This window comes from Capsella rubella, unplaced genomic scaffold, assembly GCF_000375325.1.
Source record: "Capsella rubella cultivar Monte Gargano unplaced genomic scaffold, Caprub1_0 scaffold_3, whole genome shotgun sequence".
Taxonomy (NCBI): Eukaryota; Viridiplantae; Streptophyta; class Magnoliopsida; order Brassicales; family Brassicaceae; genus Capsella; species Capsella rubella.
The window spans coordinates 9,294,391-9,314,066 of NW_006238921.1; the positions used below are offsets into that span (position 1 = coordinate 9,294,391).

The following is a 19,676-nucleotide window of genomic DNA, read 5'->3' on the forward strand; positions in this document are numbered from 1 at the left end:
GAGAAGTTCTTTTAAGTTCTTTTAATTTTCTTATATTGCATCTATAGGGATAGGATTGGGTAAGGTATGACTTTTAAGGTTGTTCTTTTTCTAGTTTTTAAAGTTAACATTTTAGCTAATCAAGTTTTATATAGTGGTTTAAAAATGTTTAAAAACCTCATAGAATTACTTTAAGATTAACTTCTCTATTTCTGTTCTTACCAGTTTTTTTTTTAAATCCAAGAAAATTAATTTTTCTTTTCTTTAAAATTTTAAGTCACAGCCTTTTATATGAAAGTCAAGATTTTACATCATTTTTAGAAGTAAAAGTCTTCCACCATGATATCTTTTGTATATAGTTAAATATTAATTTCTGTTTATTTTTTCCTTAACTTCCAACATCTTGTTTTGACATAATACTTGAGAGTGTATATACTTTTGTTTGTTGACCAATATAGCCTATCTTTCACTCAATTTTGACATGGTACCAAAATTTCTTCCAATTATTTATGTATTTTTCTTTTTGATAATTTTTCACTTAAATCGTTTTCGTGACGTCATAGCTGACGATAGTTCAACTCGCACAAAAACGTTAAGGATTTCGATTGTAACCGTGAAAACACTGTAATTATGTTTATCTCCATATGTCAGTGGATCCAAGGCAGTTATAGAAATCACATTTGAAAACGATGAATAACTTGAAATCTATTGATCAAACATTTGTCAAGTCGAAGACCGGCTCTAATAAATAAACTTTGGAGTATGGTGAATTTAATGCTTATTGTTAGGATTTTTAATACGAGTGAGACACAACTTCAAAGTAACGTTTCATGTGCTGATACCGTCTTTGAATTTTTAAGAGTTTGCATGGACGGTTTTATTTTTGTCAGAAGTCAGACTCGTACTTATGAACTAAAAGCCTCGATGGCTTCGTATACCCAAAAAAGGTCAATCTCATAATTACTTTGTAGCTGTTACGAATGGGGTTTAAACCAATTTACTAATCTGCAAGTGCATAACTATCGTGTCTAGTAGTAAATTACAAGATCGAACCCCACAAAAACCAATAAAGTAATAATAAACATTGAACACTAGAGGTTAGCTAAGGAACACTATTTGTTCTTCTTGAGATAAAACTTCAAAGTACTGTTTCATGTGCAGATACATCAACTTTGAAGAGTTTGTATGGACGATTTTCTGTGTGTCAGAAATTAGACTCGTATTTATGAACTAAAAGTCTTAGTTGCTCCGTAGAAGTAACTCAAGTCAAGATGTTCATTATTACTTTGCAATTGTTAAGAATATGTTTTAAACCAATTTACTAACCCGCAAGTGTACAAATAGCGTGTCCTACTAGAAAGTACAGATCGACCCCACATAACAAGAAAATATCTTTGACAGTAGAGTTTAGCTAAGGGGAATCAATTTTTCTTATTGAGACAAAACTTTAAAGTACCATTTCATGTGACGACACAATTTTTGAACTTTGAAGAGTTTGCATGGACGGTTTCTTTCTGGCATAACTGCATAAGTCAGATTCACATATATGAATTAAAAACCTTAATAGCTTCGTATAAGTAAAAAAAAGTCAAACTGTTCAAAATTACTTTGTAATTGCTACAATTATGTTATAAACTGATTTACTAATTCACAAGTGCCATACTATTGTGCCCTAATAGCAACTACAAGATTGAACCCCACAAGGATCAACATAACACAAAAAAGATAGTTTTTGTTTAGTTTTTCAATCACTAAATAAATACCTAATGTAATAGAAAATCTTAAAGAAGGTAGTATCAGTGAATAAATGATTATAAAATAAGAATGTATAAGACATTAAGGTATGTGAGGGGGATTCATGAAAAGAAAAAAAAACACAAATAATAATGGAACAAACATTAAGAATTGTTCATGACTCAAATCACAAAGTGATATAACCATGTGTTAAAGTATATAATTTTGAAAATGATATCATAGATTATTGAAATCAACAAGAAGAATTCATGAAAGTAATAGATTGATGGAAAGCAATTTGGAATGACCTTCTCTAAAGTGGTGAGTTTTGGGATTGGAATCTTCTTCCTTTTGAAGGGTTTACAAGACAAAATAATTGTCTTTGAAAAGGCTAAAGCTTAAAATGATGGGCTCACAAGAAAATATAACTAGGCCTTCTTTAAAACATACGCCCACAAGCTATATAACTAAACTAGGCCTCCTTTAAGACACACGCCCACAAGCTATATATGGACATCCTAATTAAGAGAGAAGAGTTGTTCGTTTAACACTTTTTGATTTTATTATGTAAACTTATAGCCCGTAGATGCCGTCGGTCGAAATATTAACACTGTTACATTAACATTAGAGAATATAATTAGAAACTAAGAATGTTAAGCAAAATAATCAAGTTTACAAAATAGAGACTAAACTCGGGAAATAACAAACAGCGGATGCAGAGAGTTTAGATTTGTAAGCAAATTCATAAGATTTGGTTTTGGGATCATGTGTTACCAATGCAACCTTACTTTCACGATCATAGAACAATAACTTGTCCTTGTCCACAACAGCTAGTGGTGCGAGTGCCTTAAAGTGCCTAGGAAAGAAAGACGAAGTGATAAAGAGATCTATGGAATATATTTTCTTCCATGTCTTGTGTTCTGATGAACCATCCAACGACCAAATGACTTGGCTGGGACACTTTTCCTCGGATACGCACAAACGACCATCGAGGTTGCACATGACGATATTGAATTCATTAGAGACATGGACAAAGGGAGCTTTAGCGATGACTTGGAATGTTTCAGTGTGAAGATCTAAAGACAAAACCATGGTTTCGCCCTCTTGCGATAAGGCAGTGAACCAATGAAGATACCCATCTATATAAACAGGATCTTGGTGAATAACGAGATGAGGGGACGCAGGGACAACGTACCTCCAAGTGTTGGTGGCAAAATCAAAAACTTCACAAGTAGTAGCCTCGTCGTTTAGACCTAACTGCGCGGAGTTATACAACCAAACAGGCTTGTACGTGCCACTGATTTTGTCTTTACCAAATCCAGGAGAAGGATATGGAACAACACAGCTATCGTCGTCTCTCTCAGCCTCCTCGGCAGCGAATAGTTGATAGTTGCACCTAGGGAAAAATCGATACCAGCGAGTGGTGGGATTGACGACAATACTTGGCAGTCTAAAGAAATCGTAGAGGCAGACCAGACCATCACAACTAGTACTGCAAACGTCGTATAACTTGCCCTCCCAAGGAGTAGGGATCCGAACAGAAACTGATGGCCGCACCACCAACGTTCTCATAGCTTCAAAGCTTGGATCTGGGTGGGAAGCATGAGGGTCGGACAAGGACACGAAAAGCACATGTGGATCTTCTGATTGGTCGATCAACTGTCTTTCTTGGGTTTGCATGGTAGATGTCTTACAAAGAGGGGTGGACTTGAAATTGAGGATGTTGGGTACAGACTTGAACTTGAGGAGGGTTTTATGATACTCTGTCACATCTTGTCGTAGCAACTCTGCCATAGTACTTGACTCTGTTTGTGAATCTGAATGATAAAGATTGAATAGAGGAGGCCCGTATGCTTTATTTATACACAAATCTAAGCATTCTCCAACTAGGACTCGGATTATAATAGAAAAGGAAAAAAAAAAAGAAGAGATTTGGACTTTCAAACATCGAAGGTGTATTTCCAAAAGAAGAGATTTGATCGATCCATACATAATCATGTAAAATAAAATAAAATAAAATAAGGTGAAAAACTCATAGGCCTAGATACAGTATATAATATTTTGTTTTGATCGGTCCAAAATGCTTTTGCTTGAGTTTTGCCTTCTGTAGCAATTATTTTTGTACGTACTTCACTGAGCCAAATTTGCATGCTGTTAAACCTGACCTTTTAGGATTTATATTTCTTACGTCAAAGGTCGATCTTCTGAACTAGCTAAATATAACATATTTTCCCAAATATAATAAAAAACATGAAATAATCGAAAATTGTTTTTATAAATACAAAAAAAAACAAATACAGAAAATAAATTACATCTTATTTTTTTAACTAAACTCGGGTACCCATCGGATTATTCATAAAGACAAAAACCCGTTCGGGTCTACCCATCAAAACTAATACCCGTTCGAATTTTTTGAATCTGGGTTTTTTCTGGACGGGTTATTTTTGGGTTCGGGCCGGGCTGGATTTTTTGACCCATGACAACATCCCTATGTCAGAGTGTCTAGGGATTGATTTTTCTATACCTACACTTTTGTTTTTGCTTTTTCTTGCTTTGCCAAAATCCTGAACCTTCTTTTTAGTGACTGCGCTCGCTCCATGTTTATAAAACCCTGACTCCATTTGTTTTCATGCTTCACCTTCACGGCCACGTCAAACACTTATGTTCTGTGTAGAGTAGGTCTCATCAAGTGTGTATGTGTCGTGTACTCGTGTTCTGTTCCAGCAGCTTCTCAAACATCTTAATTAACTCGAAGAGTACTTAAAATCCTATTTTAGCAATGAGTAGTGATGTTGTATATTTTGAGAAAAAGATATGATCTGACGCGTGCCAAATCTCCACACCACACCTTTCTCAATTCAGACCCTACTATTACAAAGCCGTGAGACAGTTGAAAAACTTGAAAACCTATGACTTATAAGTTATCAACAAAAAGAAAGAAAAAAAAGTTAAAGTGGAATTGATATGAATAAATCTTTGAGCTTATGAAAGTGAAGTTGATTACAAAAGGAGCAGAGCGTGGTAGTTGAATAGTTTCAGATGTTGATAAAGACGTGACATATTTGAGTCAGTAAACTAATCAGTGATTTCTCATGTTTTTTTTTCTGTCTTCTTCTTCTATATAGTTGCATGAGATAGTATGATATCTCTCGAGAAACATATATATTGCTAATTGCTCTATAATAAGACTATAAGAGCATCTCCAACCACTTGAATTATGTAAGAGTTCTTTAGCTTAAATTAATAATACTTTAGAATATAAATTTATTTTTGAATTAATTTTGTGATAAAAAATAAATTAATAATAGAAAAATATTGAGTGAGAACCGGTTCATTGTGGCAAAGAGAAGCAACGCTTCTTATTCTACTGGACTCTTTTTTTTTTGTGCCTTCAATACTAGTACACTTTTTCATTAAGCAATCCATTAAAACTTACCGATAGACCTTAAATGGATATGGTTTTTAAAATGGTTTTGGTTTTAGGTTTTAGAAAAATCAATTTTATTGCCATTAATTTTTGAGAAAAGTGGATTCCTTAAAATATAGAGAATCCAAATTCTAAAAGTTTTTACCAATTTGTTAACAAAATCCAAAATCTAATTTAAATAATTTTTTAAAGATTTATTCTACTTGATTTTTTATTTTTATTTTTGTTTATTTATTTTTAATTTTTGTAAAATCCAAAAATTTAAAACTAAAATCTAAAATCTAAAATCTAAAAACCACTCAAAATCTTCTAAACATTCGTAGCCTAAACCACAACCAGTTTTTTGGATTTAAGTCTAGTAGACTAAATCGGAATAGGTAAAAAAAAAAAAAGAGTCATCAAATAAAATTTTAAACTTTTAACATGATCTATGATTTTTTATTAAAACCGGCTACACACTTATATATTACTACTAAAAGCAAAACTCTATATCACACTCTAATAATTTCTTTTTTGAAACTGTTCTGACTTAAAATAGACATTCAGTGGTTGTTGTAGTGTGCAAAGGGAACAATCTAGTTGATTTTATATCATTAATAAATTTTAGTCTGTTGTAAATATAATTTTTATTTTGGTCCATAATCTTTTTTCAGTATAAAAAGTCAGTCTTTAATCCATTCCGATTTAAAATATAACTAGGTAATGTCCCGCGCATATGCGCGGGTTGTTATATATTTATTTAATTATTTTAATTTATTTATTACTTATAAAAATAGATTAAATAAATTTTAATGCTTATGACATTTTTACATGTTATTTATTTAAATCATACAATAGAAGTATACATCCATATCTTTTGAATTTATTCGTTGATTAATTGAACAATTAATCAATTTTGATAGTAATTTTCTTTAGTACTTTTAAATATTTTTTGATAAAAAAATAATATTGTTAACGATAAAATAGGAATGATATTGGGAGAATTTAAAAAATACCTCTTTAAAAATATCACTTTTTAAATTTACCCCATTTTCAAACTTTATCAAAATAACCACTAAAAATGTTGAAATTTATCCAAATATGTGTGTAAACTTATAAATATACACAAAAATTACCTTTATTTGTGTATAAAATTTTATTTATTTCAATGTCTTACAAATTGGTTTGAATATTACAAATACATATTTTGTTAAAATAATTACATACTTTGAAAATAAAATAAATATACATGAATATGTGAGAAAGAAAAAACATATAAAGTAAAACAATGAAAATGGTTTATTTAGCTTGATTTTCTTATGGTGCGATGGTCAGAAATCAATATTTTTGAATCCCATCGATAAAGGTAATTTTCTTATAGCTATAAAATATTATTATACATATGTATTATACATTTAATAGTATAAAAAACAATGAAAAAATGAATAAGTACATAAAATAAAGAAGAAATATAATTGAAAACAAAAGTTTTAACCAAATATATAATCAAGCTCTTACAATGATATCTTAATTGAACTTTCAACCCATGCAAGAACATTAAAAATTAAACAAATAAGATATTGAGAATATCAGATATGGTGGAGGAGGATGTAAAAATGAGTATTTATAGGATAAAATATGATGTAAGTTACAATTCTAAAATAATTAAATCAGAGGAGTTATAATTATAATTTTATAGTGTGTTAATTGAAATTGAATGGAGGAAACAAATAGTCAATTCACAAGTTATATAATTTCAGTTACAATTTAGTAGTAAAGTGTGGATTTCAAGCATGAATTAAAGTATATGATTAAATGTGTTAGATATTTGGTTTAATTAAAAATAGATATGATAATTAAAAAAGAAATGTTAAATGGACCAATAAGGAGAGAGTGAAACCTTAAAAATTCCCAAAGAATAATTTTATTTTTTAATCTCTTTTTACATTCCTGTCAATTTAAGTTATATCTCTAGGTTTAACTATATTTTTCATCCTTTTAGTAAATATAATAGATAGAAAATTGAATATCAATTTTTTTTAGATAGGAAATCAAGTATAAAATTCAAAGTTAACAAAAATTATAATATTCTTTGTATTATTAAATTTTGAATCACAAACTAAATATAAGGATCATTATTCTTAAAAGAATCTCTTACAAATTGGTTTGATAATTATATAACAAAAAGTTTATTTTGTTAAAAAATTACATACTTTTGAAAATAAATTAAATATACATGAATATGTGAGAAAGAAACAAACATCCAAAGTAAAAGAATGAAGATGGTTTCTTTAGCTTGATTTTCTTATAACCATAAAATATTATTATACATATGTATTACATTTAAAAATATAAGAAACAATGAAGACATAAAGAAATACATAAAAACAAAAAATAAATAAAATTGAAAACAAATATTTAAACTAAATAATTAATCAAACTCTTACAATGATATTTTAAATGAGTTTTCACCCCATGCAAGAACTTTTAAAAAAACAAAGAGAATAATGAAGATATGAGATATGGTAGAGAAGGATGTGAGAATGGCTATTTATATGATAAGAAGTGATGTAAGTTACATTTTTAAAATAATTAAATTAGAGGAGTTATAATTATAATTTATAGTGTGTTTAATTGGAATTCAATAAAGAAAACCAATAGTCTTTGGAAATTTATATAATTTTCAGTTTCATTTTAGTAGTAAAGTGTGAATTTAAAGTATGAATTAATGTATATGAGTAAATGTGTTTTTTTGGTTTAAAATAAATATTATATTTTAAAAATAAATACAAAATAGAACAATAAAGAGAGTGAAACCTTACTTTTATATGTATGATTTTAAATAATTTTCCACCGATAAGGCTTATAAAATTTGTTGTATGATATATGACTAAGTCCTTTCATTTTCTTTGCCATTTGATTATAACTTATATTGTAATTAAATTTTGTATTGAATGATTGTCATAAATATTTATTTATTTATTTATTTTGTTGAATGATATATGATTAAGTCCTTTCATTTTCTTTGCCATTTGATTATAACTTATAGTGTATTAAATTTTGTATTGAATGATTGTCATAAACATTTTTTTTTACTTTTTTGTTTTTTTTAAAATTAAAGCCTTAAATATTTTTCCACCAATAAAGAGAGAGTGAAACCTTACTTTTATATATATGATTTTCCATCTCCAAATTTTTTGAACTCACAAAAGAAGTAACCTCTTGATTTACTATGAGGCTACCATCACTTTACTAAAACCATCATAAAACTTATTTGAATTTATCTCTAATCACATGTTTAATTTTAAAGAAAACAAATTATATTTTCTTACAAAAAGAAATGAAAAAAAAACATTAGAGAGGTTCAATCCAACAATAAAACAATAAAACTCTATCTTGTTTAATGTCAAAACCCAAATCTAAAAAAATATGTTTTGGAGTTTGGATATCACTATCCACACTTGTTCTGGCTCGATCTCCACACTTGAAATTTCGAAATAGGCAAAAATACACACACAAAAGGACATAGACAATAAAACTTCTTCTCACTTAGATATTCACATTTTCCCATTTTTCAAAAAACAAAATTTGGCTCTGCATTTTCTCTATACACTTCCAACATTTTGTCTTCTAGAAACCAACAACAACTAGCCAAGACTTCCACCACCTTCCCCCATCATCATCCACCGTTCATTCACTTATCTCATGTCCCCAATGACACATCAAGGGACAAGATTCAAGGAGTATGAAACATCTCCATGAACCATATTACATATAAAAGAAACTTCAACTTGATAACAAAATTTTTAAAAACATCATTTTTATTACTTTGGCAGGGAAAAAAAAGTGTTAATTCTAAATTTGAGCGTGCTAATAGTTTAATTGATTAAAGTTATAAAGAAAAGTAACTTTATAAATTCAGGAGTAATCAGTAGATTTATACCATTCTTGTCTATCACTTTAAACTCTTTGATCGGACGGTAAGCAATCAATCCGGTTTACACTTTTCTGATTATAAAGATTCCAGCTTTTGGATTAATCGGACGGTTACTAATCAATACGGTTTGAGTTTGGATCATAGCCGTTGAGATGTTTGACCAAAGGTGCTTACAAAGTAGTCAACACTCTCTTTCTGCTACAAAGGAGTAGCCTTGAAACTCAAAGTCCTTACCTTTCCCTTCACTAACCTCTCTCTTCCTCTCTCTTTGTGAGAAATTGGCATGGAAGCTTTGAGATTTCTTCATATTTCTTTCTTCTTTGTGTTGATTGTTCATTGTCATTGTGGAACATCTCTCTCTGGCTCTCCTGATGTGAAGCTTCTTTTAGGAAAGATCAAGCCTTCACTACAGGGCAACAGTGAGAGCTTGCTGTTGTCTTCTTGGAACACTTCTGTTCCGGTTTGTCAATGGAGAGGAGTGAAATGGGTATTTGCAGATGGGTCTCCTCTTCAGTGTAGTGACCTGTCTTCACCACAATGGACTAACAGCTCTCTCTTCAACGACTCTTCTCTTCACCTTCTCTCTCTTCAGCTTCCTTCTGCTAATCTCACTGGTTCACTCCCTAGGGAGATTGGTGGCTTCTCTATGCTTCAAAGTGTGTTCCTCAACATCAACTCCTTAAGTGGGTCAATCCCTCTTGAGCTTGGTTATACTTCTTCTCTCTCGGATGTTGATTTGAGTGGTAATACCCTAGCTGGGGCTTTGCCTCCTTCGATTTGGAACCTCTGTGATAAGCTTGTTTCATTCAAGATTCATGGTAATAACTTGTCTGGGGTCTTGCCTGAGCCTGCTCTGCCAAATTCGACTTGTAGTAATCTCCAAGTTCTTGATTTGGGTGGTAATAAGCTCTCCGGTGAGTTCCCTGAGTATATAACTAGGTTTAAAGGTCTGAAGTCACTTGATCTTTCAAATAATGTCTTTGAGGGTGTTGTTCCTGAGAGTTTAGCTGTATTACAACTAGAAAGCCTCAGTCTTTCTCACAATAACTTCAGTGGGATGTTACCAGATTTTGGTGAATCAAAGTTTGGAGCAGAATCTTTTGAAGGGAACAGTCCTAGCCTTTGTGGTTTTCCTTTGAAACCTTGTCTAGGCTCCTCTAGGTTGAGTCCAGGAGCTGTTGCGGGTCTGGTGATTGGCTTAATGTCCGGAGCTGTTGTTGTGGCCTCGTTGTTAATAGGGTATTTGCAGAACAAGAAAAGAAAGAGTAGTATAGAGAGTGAAGATGATTTGGAAGAAGGTGATGAGGAAGATGAAATTGGTGAAAAGGAAGGTGGTGAAGGGAAGTTAATTGTGTTCCAAGGTGGTGAGAATCTGACATTGGACGATGTTTTGAATGCAACCGGGCAAGTTATGGAGAAGACGAGCTATGGTACAGTATATAAGGCAAAGCTTAGTGATGGAGGGAATATTGCTTTGAGGCTGTTGAGAGAAGGTACTTGCAAGGATAGAAGTTCTTGTCTGCCTGTTATAAGGCAATTGGGGCGCATTCGGCACGAGAATCTGGTTCCCCTGAGAGCTTTCTATCAGGGGAAAAGAGGAGAAAAGCTTCTCATCTATGACTATCTTCCCAACATAAGCCTACATGAATTGTTGCACGGTACTTGCTTTCTCCGTCCATCTTCTTCCCATTTATTATCTTGTTACAAGTCCTTCTTGCTTTGATTTTTAGTTATTCATGTGTTGAAATTTGTTTGTTTGAATGATGCAGAAAGTAAACCCGGAAAGCCAGCTCTGAATTGGGCCAGGAGACACAAGATTGCACTTGGAATAGCGAGAGGTCTTGCTTATCTTCATACCGGACAAGAAGTTCCTATCATCCATGGAAATATTAGATCAAAGAATGTGCTTGTGGACGACTTTTTCTTTGCTAGGCTGACTGAGTTTGGGCTTGACAAGATAATGGTACAGGCAGTAGCCGATGAGATTGTATCGCAGGCGAAATCTGACGGGTACAAAGCACCTGAACTCCATAAGATGAAGAAGTGCAATCCAAGGAGTGATGTTTACGCTTTTGGAATACTTCTCTTGGAGATATTGATGGGTAAGAAACCGGGAAAGAGTGGAAGGAACGGTAATGAATTTGTGGATCTACCTTCTTTGGTTAAAGCTGCGGTGTTGGAAGAGACGACCATGGAGGTTTTCGACTTGGAGGCAATGAAAGGAATTAGGAGCCCAATGGAAGAAGGTTTAGTTCATGCATTGAAGCTTGCAATGGGATGCTGTGCTCCTGTTACAACAGTTAGACCCACCATGGAAGAAGTTGTGAAGCAGTTGGAAGAGAACAGACCGAGGAATAGATCCGCATTGTACAGCCCAACAGAAACCAGGAGCGACGCCGAAACTCCATTTTGAGTCAATTTATATTCCACAAGCTTTTTTTGTAATTCCTCACTTTAGTTGGCTATTTGTATTTGTTTCATTTGCAAGAAAGAAACAACAATTCTGATTTGATTTTATCTATATTTGTTGATGAGAATGGTGTAACAGAAGCAGTTCAAAGTAATTATATTGATAGAAGAATATATGATACATGATACACCAAATGAGTAATGAGGCTGAAGAAGAAGAATGATGCACTGTACTACAATTTGGAGTCGAACAACACTGAAGCTCATCAAAGCTGGCCCAGGTTGACGATTTGAAGCAGAGAGAAGTCTAAGATGGTAAAAGAGAAAGAAGAGAAACGGAAAAGAAATGATATGTAAAACAACGGGAACGAAGAAAACAAATTATTTTTTCTTCTTTTGTTTCCCTCAGCTAGTCAGTATCCTCTTGGGACTTGGGTTGAGGATTATACAATTAACTAACACCGCATACCGATCCTGCATTTAAGGGCACCGGAGCTGTAGGTAAGCATACTTACAACGGAAGCTGGTTTAGCTCCCAAGCTAGATGCTCTGGCATAGCTTGCAGGAGCTGCAGCTCCAGATCTAGTGAAGTAGGCACCGTTGAGCATTTGGTCTCCCTGCGATCTCCAGTTCCATTGCTTCCATTCCCCTTGCCATGAACCTACCCTCTTCGTCACCTGCCAAACCAAAATATTACATTTAAATCCATCTGTCCTACTTCAATCAAAGTAAGGGAATCAAAAACAAAAGAGAGAAACTATGATATACCTCTTTGGCAAAAGGGTTTCCTGGGGCAAGGAACCGGTTCCCTTGGCTATTGATGGTAGGATTAGCACTTCCACCAATTGCATACATTACCCAATGAGTATAATCATTGTTTACAACATGGAAATAACCATGTCTACACCTGAAAACAACAGCAAAAGATTCAGCACTCCTGACTTATGTAGCAAACACAATCACCGAAAAGAAAACAGTAAACGGATAGCGAACCTCGGCATTCTCTGTATAAGCCCTTCCCCAAAATGGTTATATGCTATGGTCACTTGCATCATCTTGTCTCTGGTGTATGAATCACTATGCCCCATCAACATAACCTGCCATTCCCATCAAAAATAACTCTTCTCAACTTATGAAATGTTCATAACAAAAATGTCTAAGCTCGTTGTCTCTGTCACTACAAAATTCAGTTCACTATACTGACTAATTTGGCTACTAAATCAACCAAAACCAACTCCAAAACTTGATTCTGCAGCAAATTCTACTGAATCATCCTATTAAGCACAGCAAATTTGGTAAATGTAAGGCAAGTAGAATCAACAAGGAAGCTAACCTCGTTGTGGTGAGTCATATAGTTATTGGAGATAGTAATAGCAGTAGATCCCATAATCGCATCAACCAAACCATCAGCACAATTAGACAACGAGTTATGATCAATCCAAATATGACTCGACCCAAAAATCGAAATCGCATCACCATCCGCCATAGTCCTCCACCCGTAATGCGACGGAGAGCTCCTCACCATAGCGTTACCAGTCCTTCTACAATCATGTATATTAATCCCATGAATGATAATATTCGTCACAAACTGGATCGTGATACAAGCACCACCAGCGATCGCAACGTTCACGCCACGCCCATCGATCGTCTTGAAGCTGTTCATGATCAGCTCCTGACTCAGAGTAATCACCATATCTCTCTTGAACACGATCCACAACGGTCGGTCCTGGATCACGGCGTGACGGAGCGTACCGGGACGAGGGTTAACCGCGTCGTGGTCTGACGGATCTGTAACGACGTAGTAACGACCATCTCTTCCTCCGACTGCGTTGCGTCCGAATCCGATCGCGCAATTCGCGAGACGCTTACGTCGGAGATGCCAGTTCCGATCACATCTCCAACAGTCGTCGATTGGGTTCCCGGTGGCGCATGAGAAGAATCCTAACCTCCTCCTCTCCGTACTGTTCTTAATCGTCCTATCAATTTTAAAAGAATAACAAAAAGAGAGCTTAGTTTTTAAAGTTATTACAAGTTAGCCTGTAAAGTTTTACTTTATTATCAACTAACCCTAAAGTTTTTGATTTCACATTAATAACCTTTTCGGGGTTCAACAAAGTCACGTGGATGAGAACTGAGAAGAAGACGGAAGCATCATGAACCATGTGGTGTAATAAATGTAACCATATGATACGGAACTATACGGAAACCTTTTTTATATTTTTATTTTTGTTATTAATCATTCTTTTTGTTTCTATTTTTAGATGTTTTAAAAATATTATTTTTTTTTTTGTCGTCAAAAATATATTTGTGAATACATTAAATTAAAAATTGCGTCGGTGGGGGAGAGGAGGAAATAGCGACGACAGAGGCGGATTAAATGGCGATCACGGCGTGTGTGTGTTGTCACAATAATAAACCCAAGTTGTGGTTTCTAAATAAAGAATATAGAATTAAAAGAAAAAAATTAAATTTTATGTGAATTTAATAACAACGTTTGACTACCTGAAACGCTATTTTGATGAAAGTAAGATGTAAATAATTTTATAAATTAATAAATCATTGCTAATTATATTTTCGTTTTTACATAATAAAAAAGAGAGAGAGAGAGATCTTACATGTCGACCATTGCAGCTACTTCGTCTGGGTTTTTAACGGCGTGTTCGTTCCATGCACCGTCGTCGTTAGGTAACCTGTAAAAAAAAAAACAGAGCATTTTCAAAACGACGTCGTTTGTTTCGTTGAGTGAAATCTAGACGGCTGAGATTGAATGAAGTTATAGAACACTGACTTATCAACCGTTGATGAAGTATTACTCAAGCTATGAGAGTTTAGCTCCTCTGTTTCGTTAGCTCTGTAAAACAAAACACACACAAGAAAATAAAAAAGTTACTTTCTCTGTTTTCACTAGTATGAAAGATTTGGAATGTTTTCGAGAAATATAGAAAGCTTTTTACATTGTTGAAGCATTTACAGATAATGCTAGAATGAGTAGAGTTGCAAAGAGAGCTAAGAAGCTTCTGTTGTTAAAGACCACCATTGTTGTTGTATATATATTGAAGCTCTCTCTCTGTATAATGTAGACAAATGTGAGATGAGAGGAGAGAGAGAGAGAGAGAGATCTAAGTTGAAGAAGGTGAAGATGAGACCAGGTTTATATATAAGGAAGCAACGAAGGTAGGAAGAAGCTTGTAGCAGCTTAACGGAGTTAACTATTTATTTTTCGAGTCGACGTTAAGATTTATATTTATTTGGGGGTGAGATCAGTTTCTTTTTGACGGCGTTTATTAACTGTCGCCTTCCGTGATATATATGGTTGAATCACATTGTTTTAGACTTATTTATTTTCTGGACTTATTAACCATATTCATTTTTTTTTTAAGGCAAAGGTATATAATCACTTTTTGGTTAGTTCTTTCTTACCAAATTCCTATACTTATCAAAAAATTTGACAATTTTCTAAAATTTACATGTCTTCGTTAATGCGCATATTAATATATATATTTTAAATGTTTAGGAGTGTTTTTGAAAAAAAGAAAGAAAAAAGAAATGTTTAAGAGTGTTTTTGATTTATTTAAAGACGATACCAAGATTTAATTTAAAAATCTGCATTTTTCTGGTAATTGTGAACATTTTAAAATAAAATAATATCCGATTTTCACTAATTTTTTTATTTGTGATAAATAATTCTTTATTTGTTAATTTTCGCTATAATATTACGTTTTTACATCAAACTAAACTTTTTATTTTATAATCATCGAATAATATGAAATTTCTCAAAAAAAGATGGTTTGGATACTTTATTTTTGTTTCATAACGAGTGTTATTTTGAATTTTTTAGGATATAAGTGAACATAGGTACATATTATCTAATTTTAACTAATAATAGTTAAGTACATAATTTATAAGTTTCTTATTGCCTTTCAAGTACTACCAGTTGCATGGGAACCACGTCTAATGTTCATGCTTCATATATTATACGTTTAAATTTTCTATGTATATATATTATTCTCTAGTTTCAATCAATACGCCGACTTAAGAAAATTTGAGGTTAGGTATAACGTTTTATAATAAGAATTCTGATGTCGTGGTTATATGGATAATGCCATGCATTTTATTAATGTATTTGCATGTCTTTTATTTGTTAAAAGGTATATATAAACGTATTTGCATGATTGTAAGTACAATGTATATAGATGATATTATATATTGATGCAAAGAAATGTGATGGCGCTGATCAAACTGATATTATTATAAAGCATGTGATTTTGGCTAATACGTAAAGTCAATTTCTATGAATTAAATCTAATTAAGGTTTATATGTTGTACTCGGATATAATTCTAAAATGAGTACACGTTTAATTAGTTTTTATTTTTGTTATGCCAACCCTAACTTCCAATACATATTTAATTTTTTTGCTACGTCTAGTCTTTAGAGGAACTACAAATGCAAAATCTAAGAACAAATCTAAAATTTTAAACTTTGAAAAATATATTTTACGGAGTTTAATTTCTTGTAAATATCAGTAATTTCTTGATACAATTTATATTAACATGTCTCTATCTACTTCAATTTTTTTTTGGATTATTTTATAAAGAAAACCAAAGCTGACTTCTTAAAGTTTAATAAGATACAACATTATACAGCCGTACGAGTATTATGATCACTAGCTAGCTAATTATGATCACATTGGTAGCTTCAAATCAGGAAAAGACATCTCATTATGGGTGAATTTACATAAGCAATCTCAATCTGTATAATAATATACAGATTGTAAACATATTTATATCATTTGTGCCCCATGTGCATAAATATTATTAATGTTATATTGAAGAGTTTCTCAAAGAAAAAATCGAAATTTTATGAAATAAAGAACTTTCGAATGAACAATGCGATGGTTACAATTCCATATAGTATTATATTGTCCCTGAAGAAGAATGTAAGTAATTCGAATAATGTTTTTTTTTTTTTAAATCAATCTATATGCACTTTTAATGTATTAGTAGGATTAAAAGTATAGAATATATGGAAAAGGTGGGAAGTTTAAGGAGAGCATTACTCGAAGCACATTTGTTTTGGCATTGACTTTGGCACATAAGACAAGCCACATGGCTGGCTGGTTTATCACCGTTAATCAAGACACATGAACATTAGTACTTACGATTAATTTTATTTCATATATAGTCATATATTGACTCCATAGTTTATATTTCTTATGTTGGGTATTTAATAAGTCATACACAATTATTTTTTATGTTTTCACAATTGTCATTACTCATTAACCAATTTTTTTAACTTAAAAACGAAAAAGGTTCGAACTGGCCATCTTTCCACTAAAATTTGAAGTATTACATAGGTCAATGCCAATACAATACCACCATATTTTTTATATAACAGTTTAAATAATTATCTTGATATTTAATACCAGTTTTATAATAATTTATACTATATATATACTACTACGGTAATAAATATTGAACCTACTTACTGATAAACCATCTCATTAGTTAATATTTGTATTTTTAATACTTCTTTTTTTTTTTTGGTAAGATTTAATACTTCTTAAAATAACCAAATTATGACTAGCCATCTCATTAATAAGTTAACATTTTTTGATAATTTGTTTTTCATGAAGATGCTAGAAAATACTAACTTTTGTTATGACAATACATACTAAACCGATCATATTATTCTTATCCTGATGTCTAGCCCGTTGGATTTTAAGGCCATATCGTCAGACCCCAAATCACACACCTTATAAATTTTCCAAAATTGATTCAACTTCTTCACATAAATTTTCTGTTTTAGCAGTGTTGCGAATTTATCAATGTATATATATACCACGTTGAGATCATCTTTGGAGAAGAACTTATAAAGTAACCATTCCTAAATAAAACTTTTTGCGTATTAATAAATCTGTATCTTTTTTATCGGTTTGGCATTTTTTACAAAAGGTAAACCAAAATACCATATAAAATTATTATTATTTAGGAACTAGTATAAGAATCGGAACTGAACGAACATTATACTTTAGAAACATAGTATAAATATCTGAACTGAACGACCATTTTTGTTTAGCATAAATAAATGTTAGCATGACAACAGAAATGAAAACGAACAATCCCAAATAAGACCACTAGTAATATCACTAGAGAAACACCATTATTATTTCGCATACTTAAAGATTAACCACAATAGAAATGAAAACGAACAATCCCAAATAAAACCACTAGTACTATATATTACTTGAGAGACACACCATTATTATTATTTAGCATACGTAGAGATTTGAGAGACAGAACAACCAACGAGTCTCTGATAATGAGCGGACCAATTCTTGTATCTTCACATAAGGTACAGGCTATCAACATGATCCAAGCAGGTTCGAACAGTTTGGTCCTTACCAACCACTCCTTGAATCTTAAACTTTCTGAATGTTGTTGATTCAGTACCGTAATACAACACAAAGTCATCATCGCGGTCGGCACCGTAAGAGTTTTGTGCAAAAACAAGTTCTCTTTCGCCAATGGTTCCTTTGAATAAACTGCTTGTCTCCAACAGCTTCTTCCCAATCAAGAATCTCAATGCGGGTTCTCTCCCATTCTCGTGTACGTTCATCCATAACCCATATATAGAAAACTTTATTCCCATTGATGGGTACATTCAAAGATTCTTTATCAAAGTCAGCGTCATCCACTAAGGCAATCTTTTCATTGTAAATCACAAATCTCAACCATTGAAAAGCAGCTTCAGGATTAGGATATCTAATGATGCTAAACTCTTCAGACCTCACATTGAAGCTCATGACCACTAATGTGTCATTATAGGACTGATCATTAGCTTCATCGGGTTGAAATATATAAGCTCCATAGTACAAAACCCCTCCTTTACATATTCCTTCAGTAAGTGGTTCATGATCATACTCACATGTGATCGATCTCCAAGATTCTTGACCGGTGGATTCCACCGTCAAGACTAGATATTCCTTAGTTCCGTCTAATGGTTTACCAGACTTCATCCTCGTGAGACAAAACACTTTGAATACATCCGTAGCTTCATCGTATCCGAGAAAACTTGATATGATTGAATCTTCTCGCACTTGTATCTCCGGTAAAGTCTGAAACTTTTTCGTACCGGGATTGCAAACCGCAAGCTTGTTTCGTAACTTAAGACAGATCAAACCTCGGATGGGTTGAGAAACATCATAGACTGAATGTAGAGAAAGACGCAACTGTTGTTGACCACACGACAGAAATGGTTCCTCATCTCGATAAACAGAGTGAAACAACACCTCACTGTAAGGTGTTGCGCGTATACCTCTTTGCTCTTTGTAAACAGTGTCAAACCACGACATCACAGGTTCGTGTGGCTCTGGTTTATAACGTTCGACCATGAACATTACTCGAGGCCTTGTCGTCGATCGCTCCAAGTAATCAACATTGAATTCTTTCTCACGGATCATAGTTGCCCATGTCTTTGAGACGACGAGTGACTTCATCAATGATTTCAGAGGCAAACGTGTGAGAATGTTAATTTGTAGATCTTTAGAAAGTGTTTCGAAACTTGTTTTCTCCATTCTTTTTGTTTTTGTTTTGTTTTTGTATTTGTAATGATATTTTCTGTTATGAGTTATGGAGAGACCTAAACACATAGATGTGATATTTATAGGAGATTACTCTCATGCATTGTTTGTTACCAACGTGTTAACTTGTGAGTGTGGGTGATGATCACTTGATGAGTCAAAACGCGTATATCTTTTTATTTGCATATCATGGCTTTACATCTAAAAACGACGAAAAGTAGAATTTTCAACTCCACACGTTAAAAACTTACTAAAATTAGTATAGAGATTACTAGATACCCATGCATGAAAAGTGACAGATTTGCTTCATCGTCTTACACATTTTAGTAGTTTTGTTCTTTTAATAATACAATAAGCACACGCCAAAATATTGATATAGAAGTTAACATTTTCTTTAAAAAAAAGGTTTCCACTTTAATTCTGTTTTATTTGTAGAGAAGGATGATGACTAGAGTAACACGAGAGATTTGGTGTAGTATCCAAAGCGTGACTTGAAAGGTTTTCTTTCATTGTATATATTTAGTCGTCAATGCACAAAATAAATGTATTCATTTTTACATTTAATCGCGTGTTGTTGTTATAAATTGCGTGTTGCTTCATAAAGTTGTCATTTTAAAACCAACGAATTATA

General features: G+C 32.6%; 4 protein-coding genes across 4 annotated transcripts; 1 reads left to right on the forward strand and 3 right to left on the reverse strand.

Annotated features, from left to right (window-relative positions):
* Positions 1 to 2,385: 2,385 nt before the first annotated feature.
* On the reverse strand, positions 2,386 to 3,507 carry LOC17891667 (F-box protein At5g10340). The gene has a single exon (XM_006296704.1). The coding sequence runs from the start codon at positions 3,505 to 3,507 to the stop codon at positions 2,386 to 2,388; it is 1,122 nt and encodes a 373-aa protein (XP_006296766.1).
* A 5,701-nt stretch (positions 3,508 to 9,208) lies between these two features.
* Positions 9,209 to 11,573, forward strand: LOC17893668 (putative kinase-like protein TMKL1). Its single transcript, XM_006297068.2, has 3 exons — positions 9,209 to 9,233; positions 9,332 to 10,714; positions 10,826 to 11,573. The coding sequence occupies exons 1-3, from the start codon at positions 9,209 to 9,211 to the stop codon at positions 11,467 to 11,469; spliced, it is 2,052 nt and encodes a 683-aa protein (XP_006297130.2). The 3' UTR covers positions 11,470 to 11,573.
* Positions 11,574 to 11,598: 25 nt separating this feature from the next.
* Positions 11,599 to 14,520, reverse strand: LOC17891961 (probable pectate lyase 10). The gene is made up of 7 exons (XM_006297622.2): positions 14,420 to 14,520; positions 14,254 to 14,316; positions 14,081 to 14,155; positions 12,799 to 13,441; positions 12,459 to 12,562; positions 12,234 to 12,372; positions 11,599 to 12,142 (listed from the first exon to the last, which is right to left on the reverse strand). The coding sequence occupies exons 1-7, from the start codon at positions 14,500 to 14,502 to the stop codon at positions 11,921 to 11,923; spliced, it is 1,329 nt and encodes a 442-aa protein (XP_006297684.1). The 5' UTR covers positions 14,503 to 14,520; the 3' UTR covers positions 11,599 to 11,920.
* A 3,415-nt stretch (positions 14,521 to 17,935) lies between these two features.
* LOC17891490 (putative F-box protein At1g70970) lies at positions 17,936 to 19,039 on the reverse strand. The gene has a single exon (XM_023785613.1). It carries the CDS (start codon positions 19,037 to 19,039, stop codon positions 17,936 to 17,938), a length of 1,104 nt encoding a protein of 367 aa, XP_023641381.1.
* Between the last annotated feature and the right edge of the window lie 637 nt (positions 19,040 to 19,676).

What these genes read in the sequence shown, in the direction of transcription:
- LOC17893668 (XM_006297068.2), top strand. Translation starts at nt 9,209, where the DNA reads ATGTTTGACCAAAGGTGCTTACAAA. An exon ending in TGACCAAAGGTGCTTACAAA is followed by an intron (nt 9,234 to 9,331) that starts GTAGTCAACACT and finishes TCTCTTTGTGAG; the next exon opens with AAATTGGCATGGAAGCTTTG. An exon ending in CCTACATGAATTGTTGCACG is followed by an intron (nt 10,715 to 10,825) that starts GTACTTGCTTTC and finishes TGAATGATGCAG; the next exon opens with AAAGTAAACCCGGAAAGCCA.
- LOC17891667 (XM_006296704.1), bottom strand. Translation starts at nt 3,507, where the DNA reads ATGGCAGAGTTGCTACGACAAGATGTGACAGAGTATCATAAAACCCTC.
- LOC17891490 (XM_023785613.1), bottom strand. Translation starts at nt 19,039, where the DNA reads ATGGAGAAAACAAGTTTCGAAACACTTTCTAAAGATCTACAAATTAAC.
- LOC17891961 (XM_006297622.2), bottom strand. Translation starts at nt 14,502, where the DNA reads ATGGTGGTCTTTAACAACAGAAGCTTCTTAGCTCTCTTTGCAACTCTA. An exon ending in ACTTCATCAACGGTTGATAA is followed by an intron (nt 14,156 to 14,253) that starts GTCAGTGTTCTA and finishes TTTTTTTTACAG; the next exon opens with GTTACCTAACGACGACGGTG. An exon ending in GAAACCCTTTTGCCAAAGAG is followed by an intron (nt 12,143 to 12,233) that starts GTATATCATAGT and finishes TTGGTTTGGCAG; the next exon opens with GTGACGAAGAGGGTAGGTTC.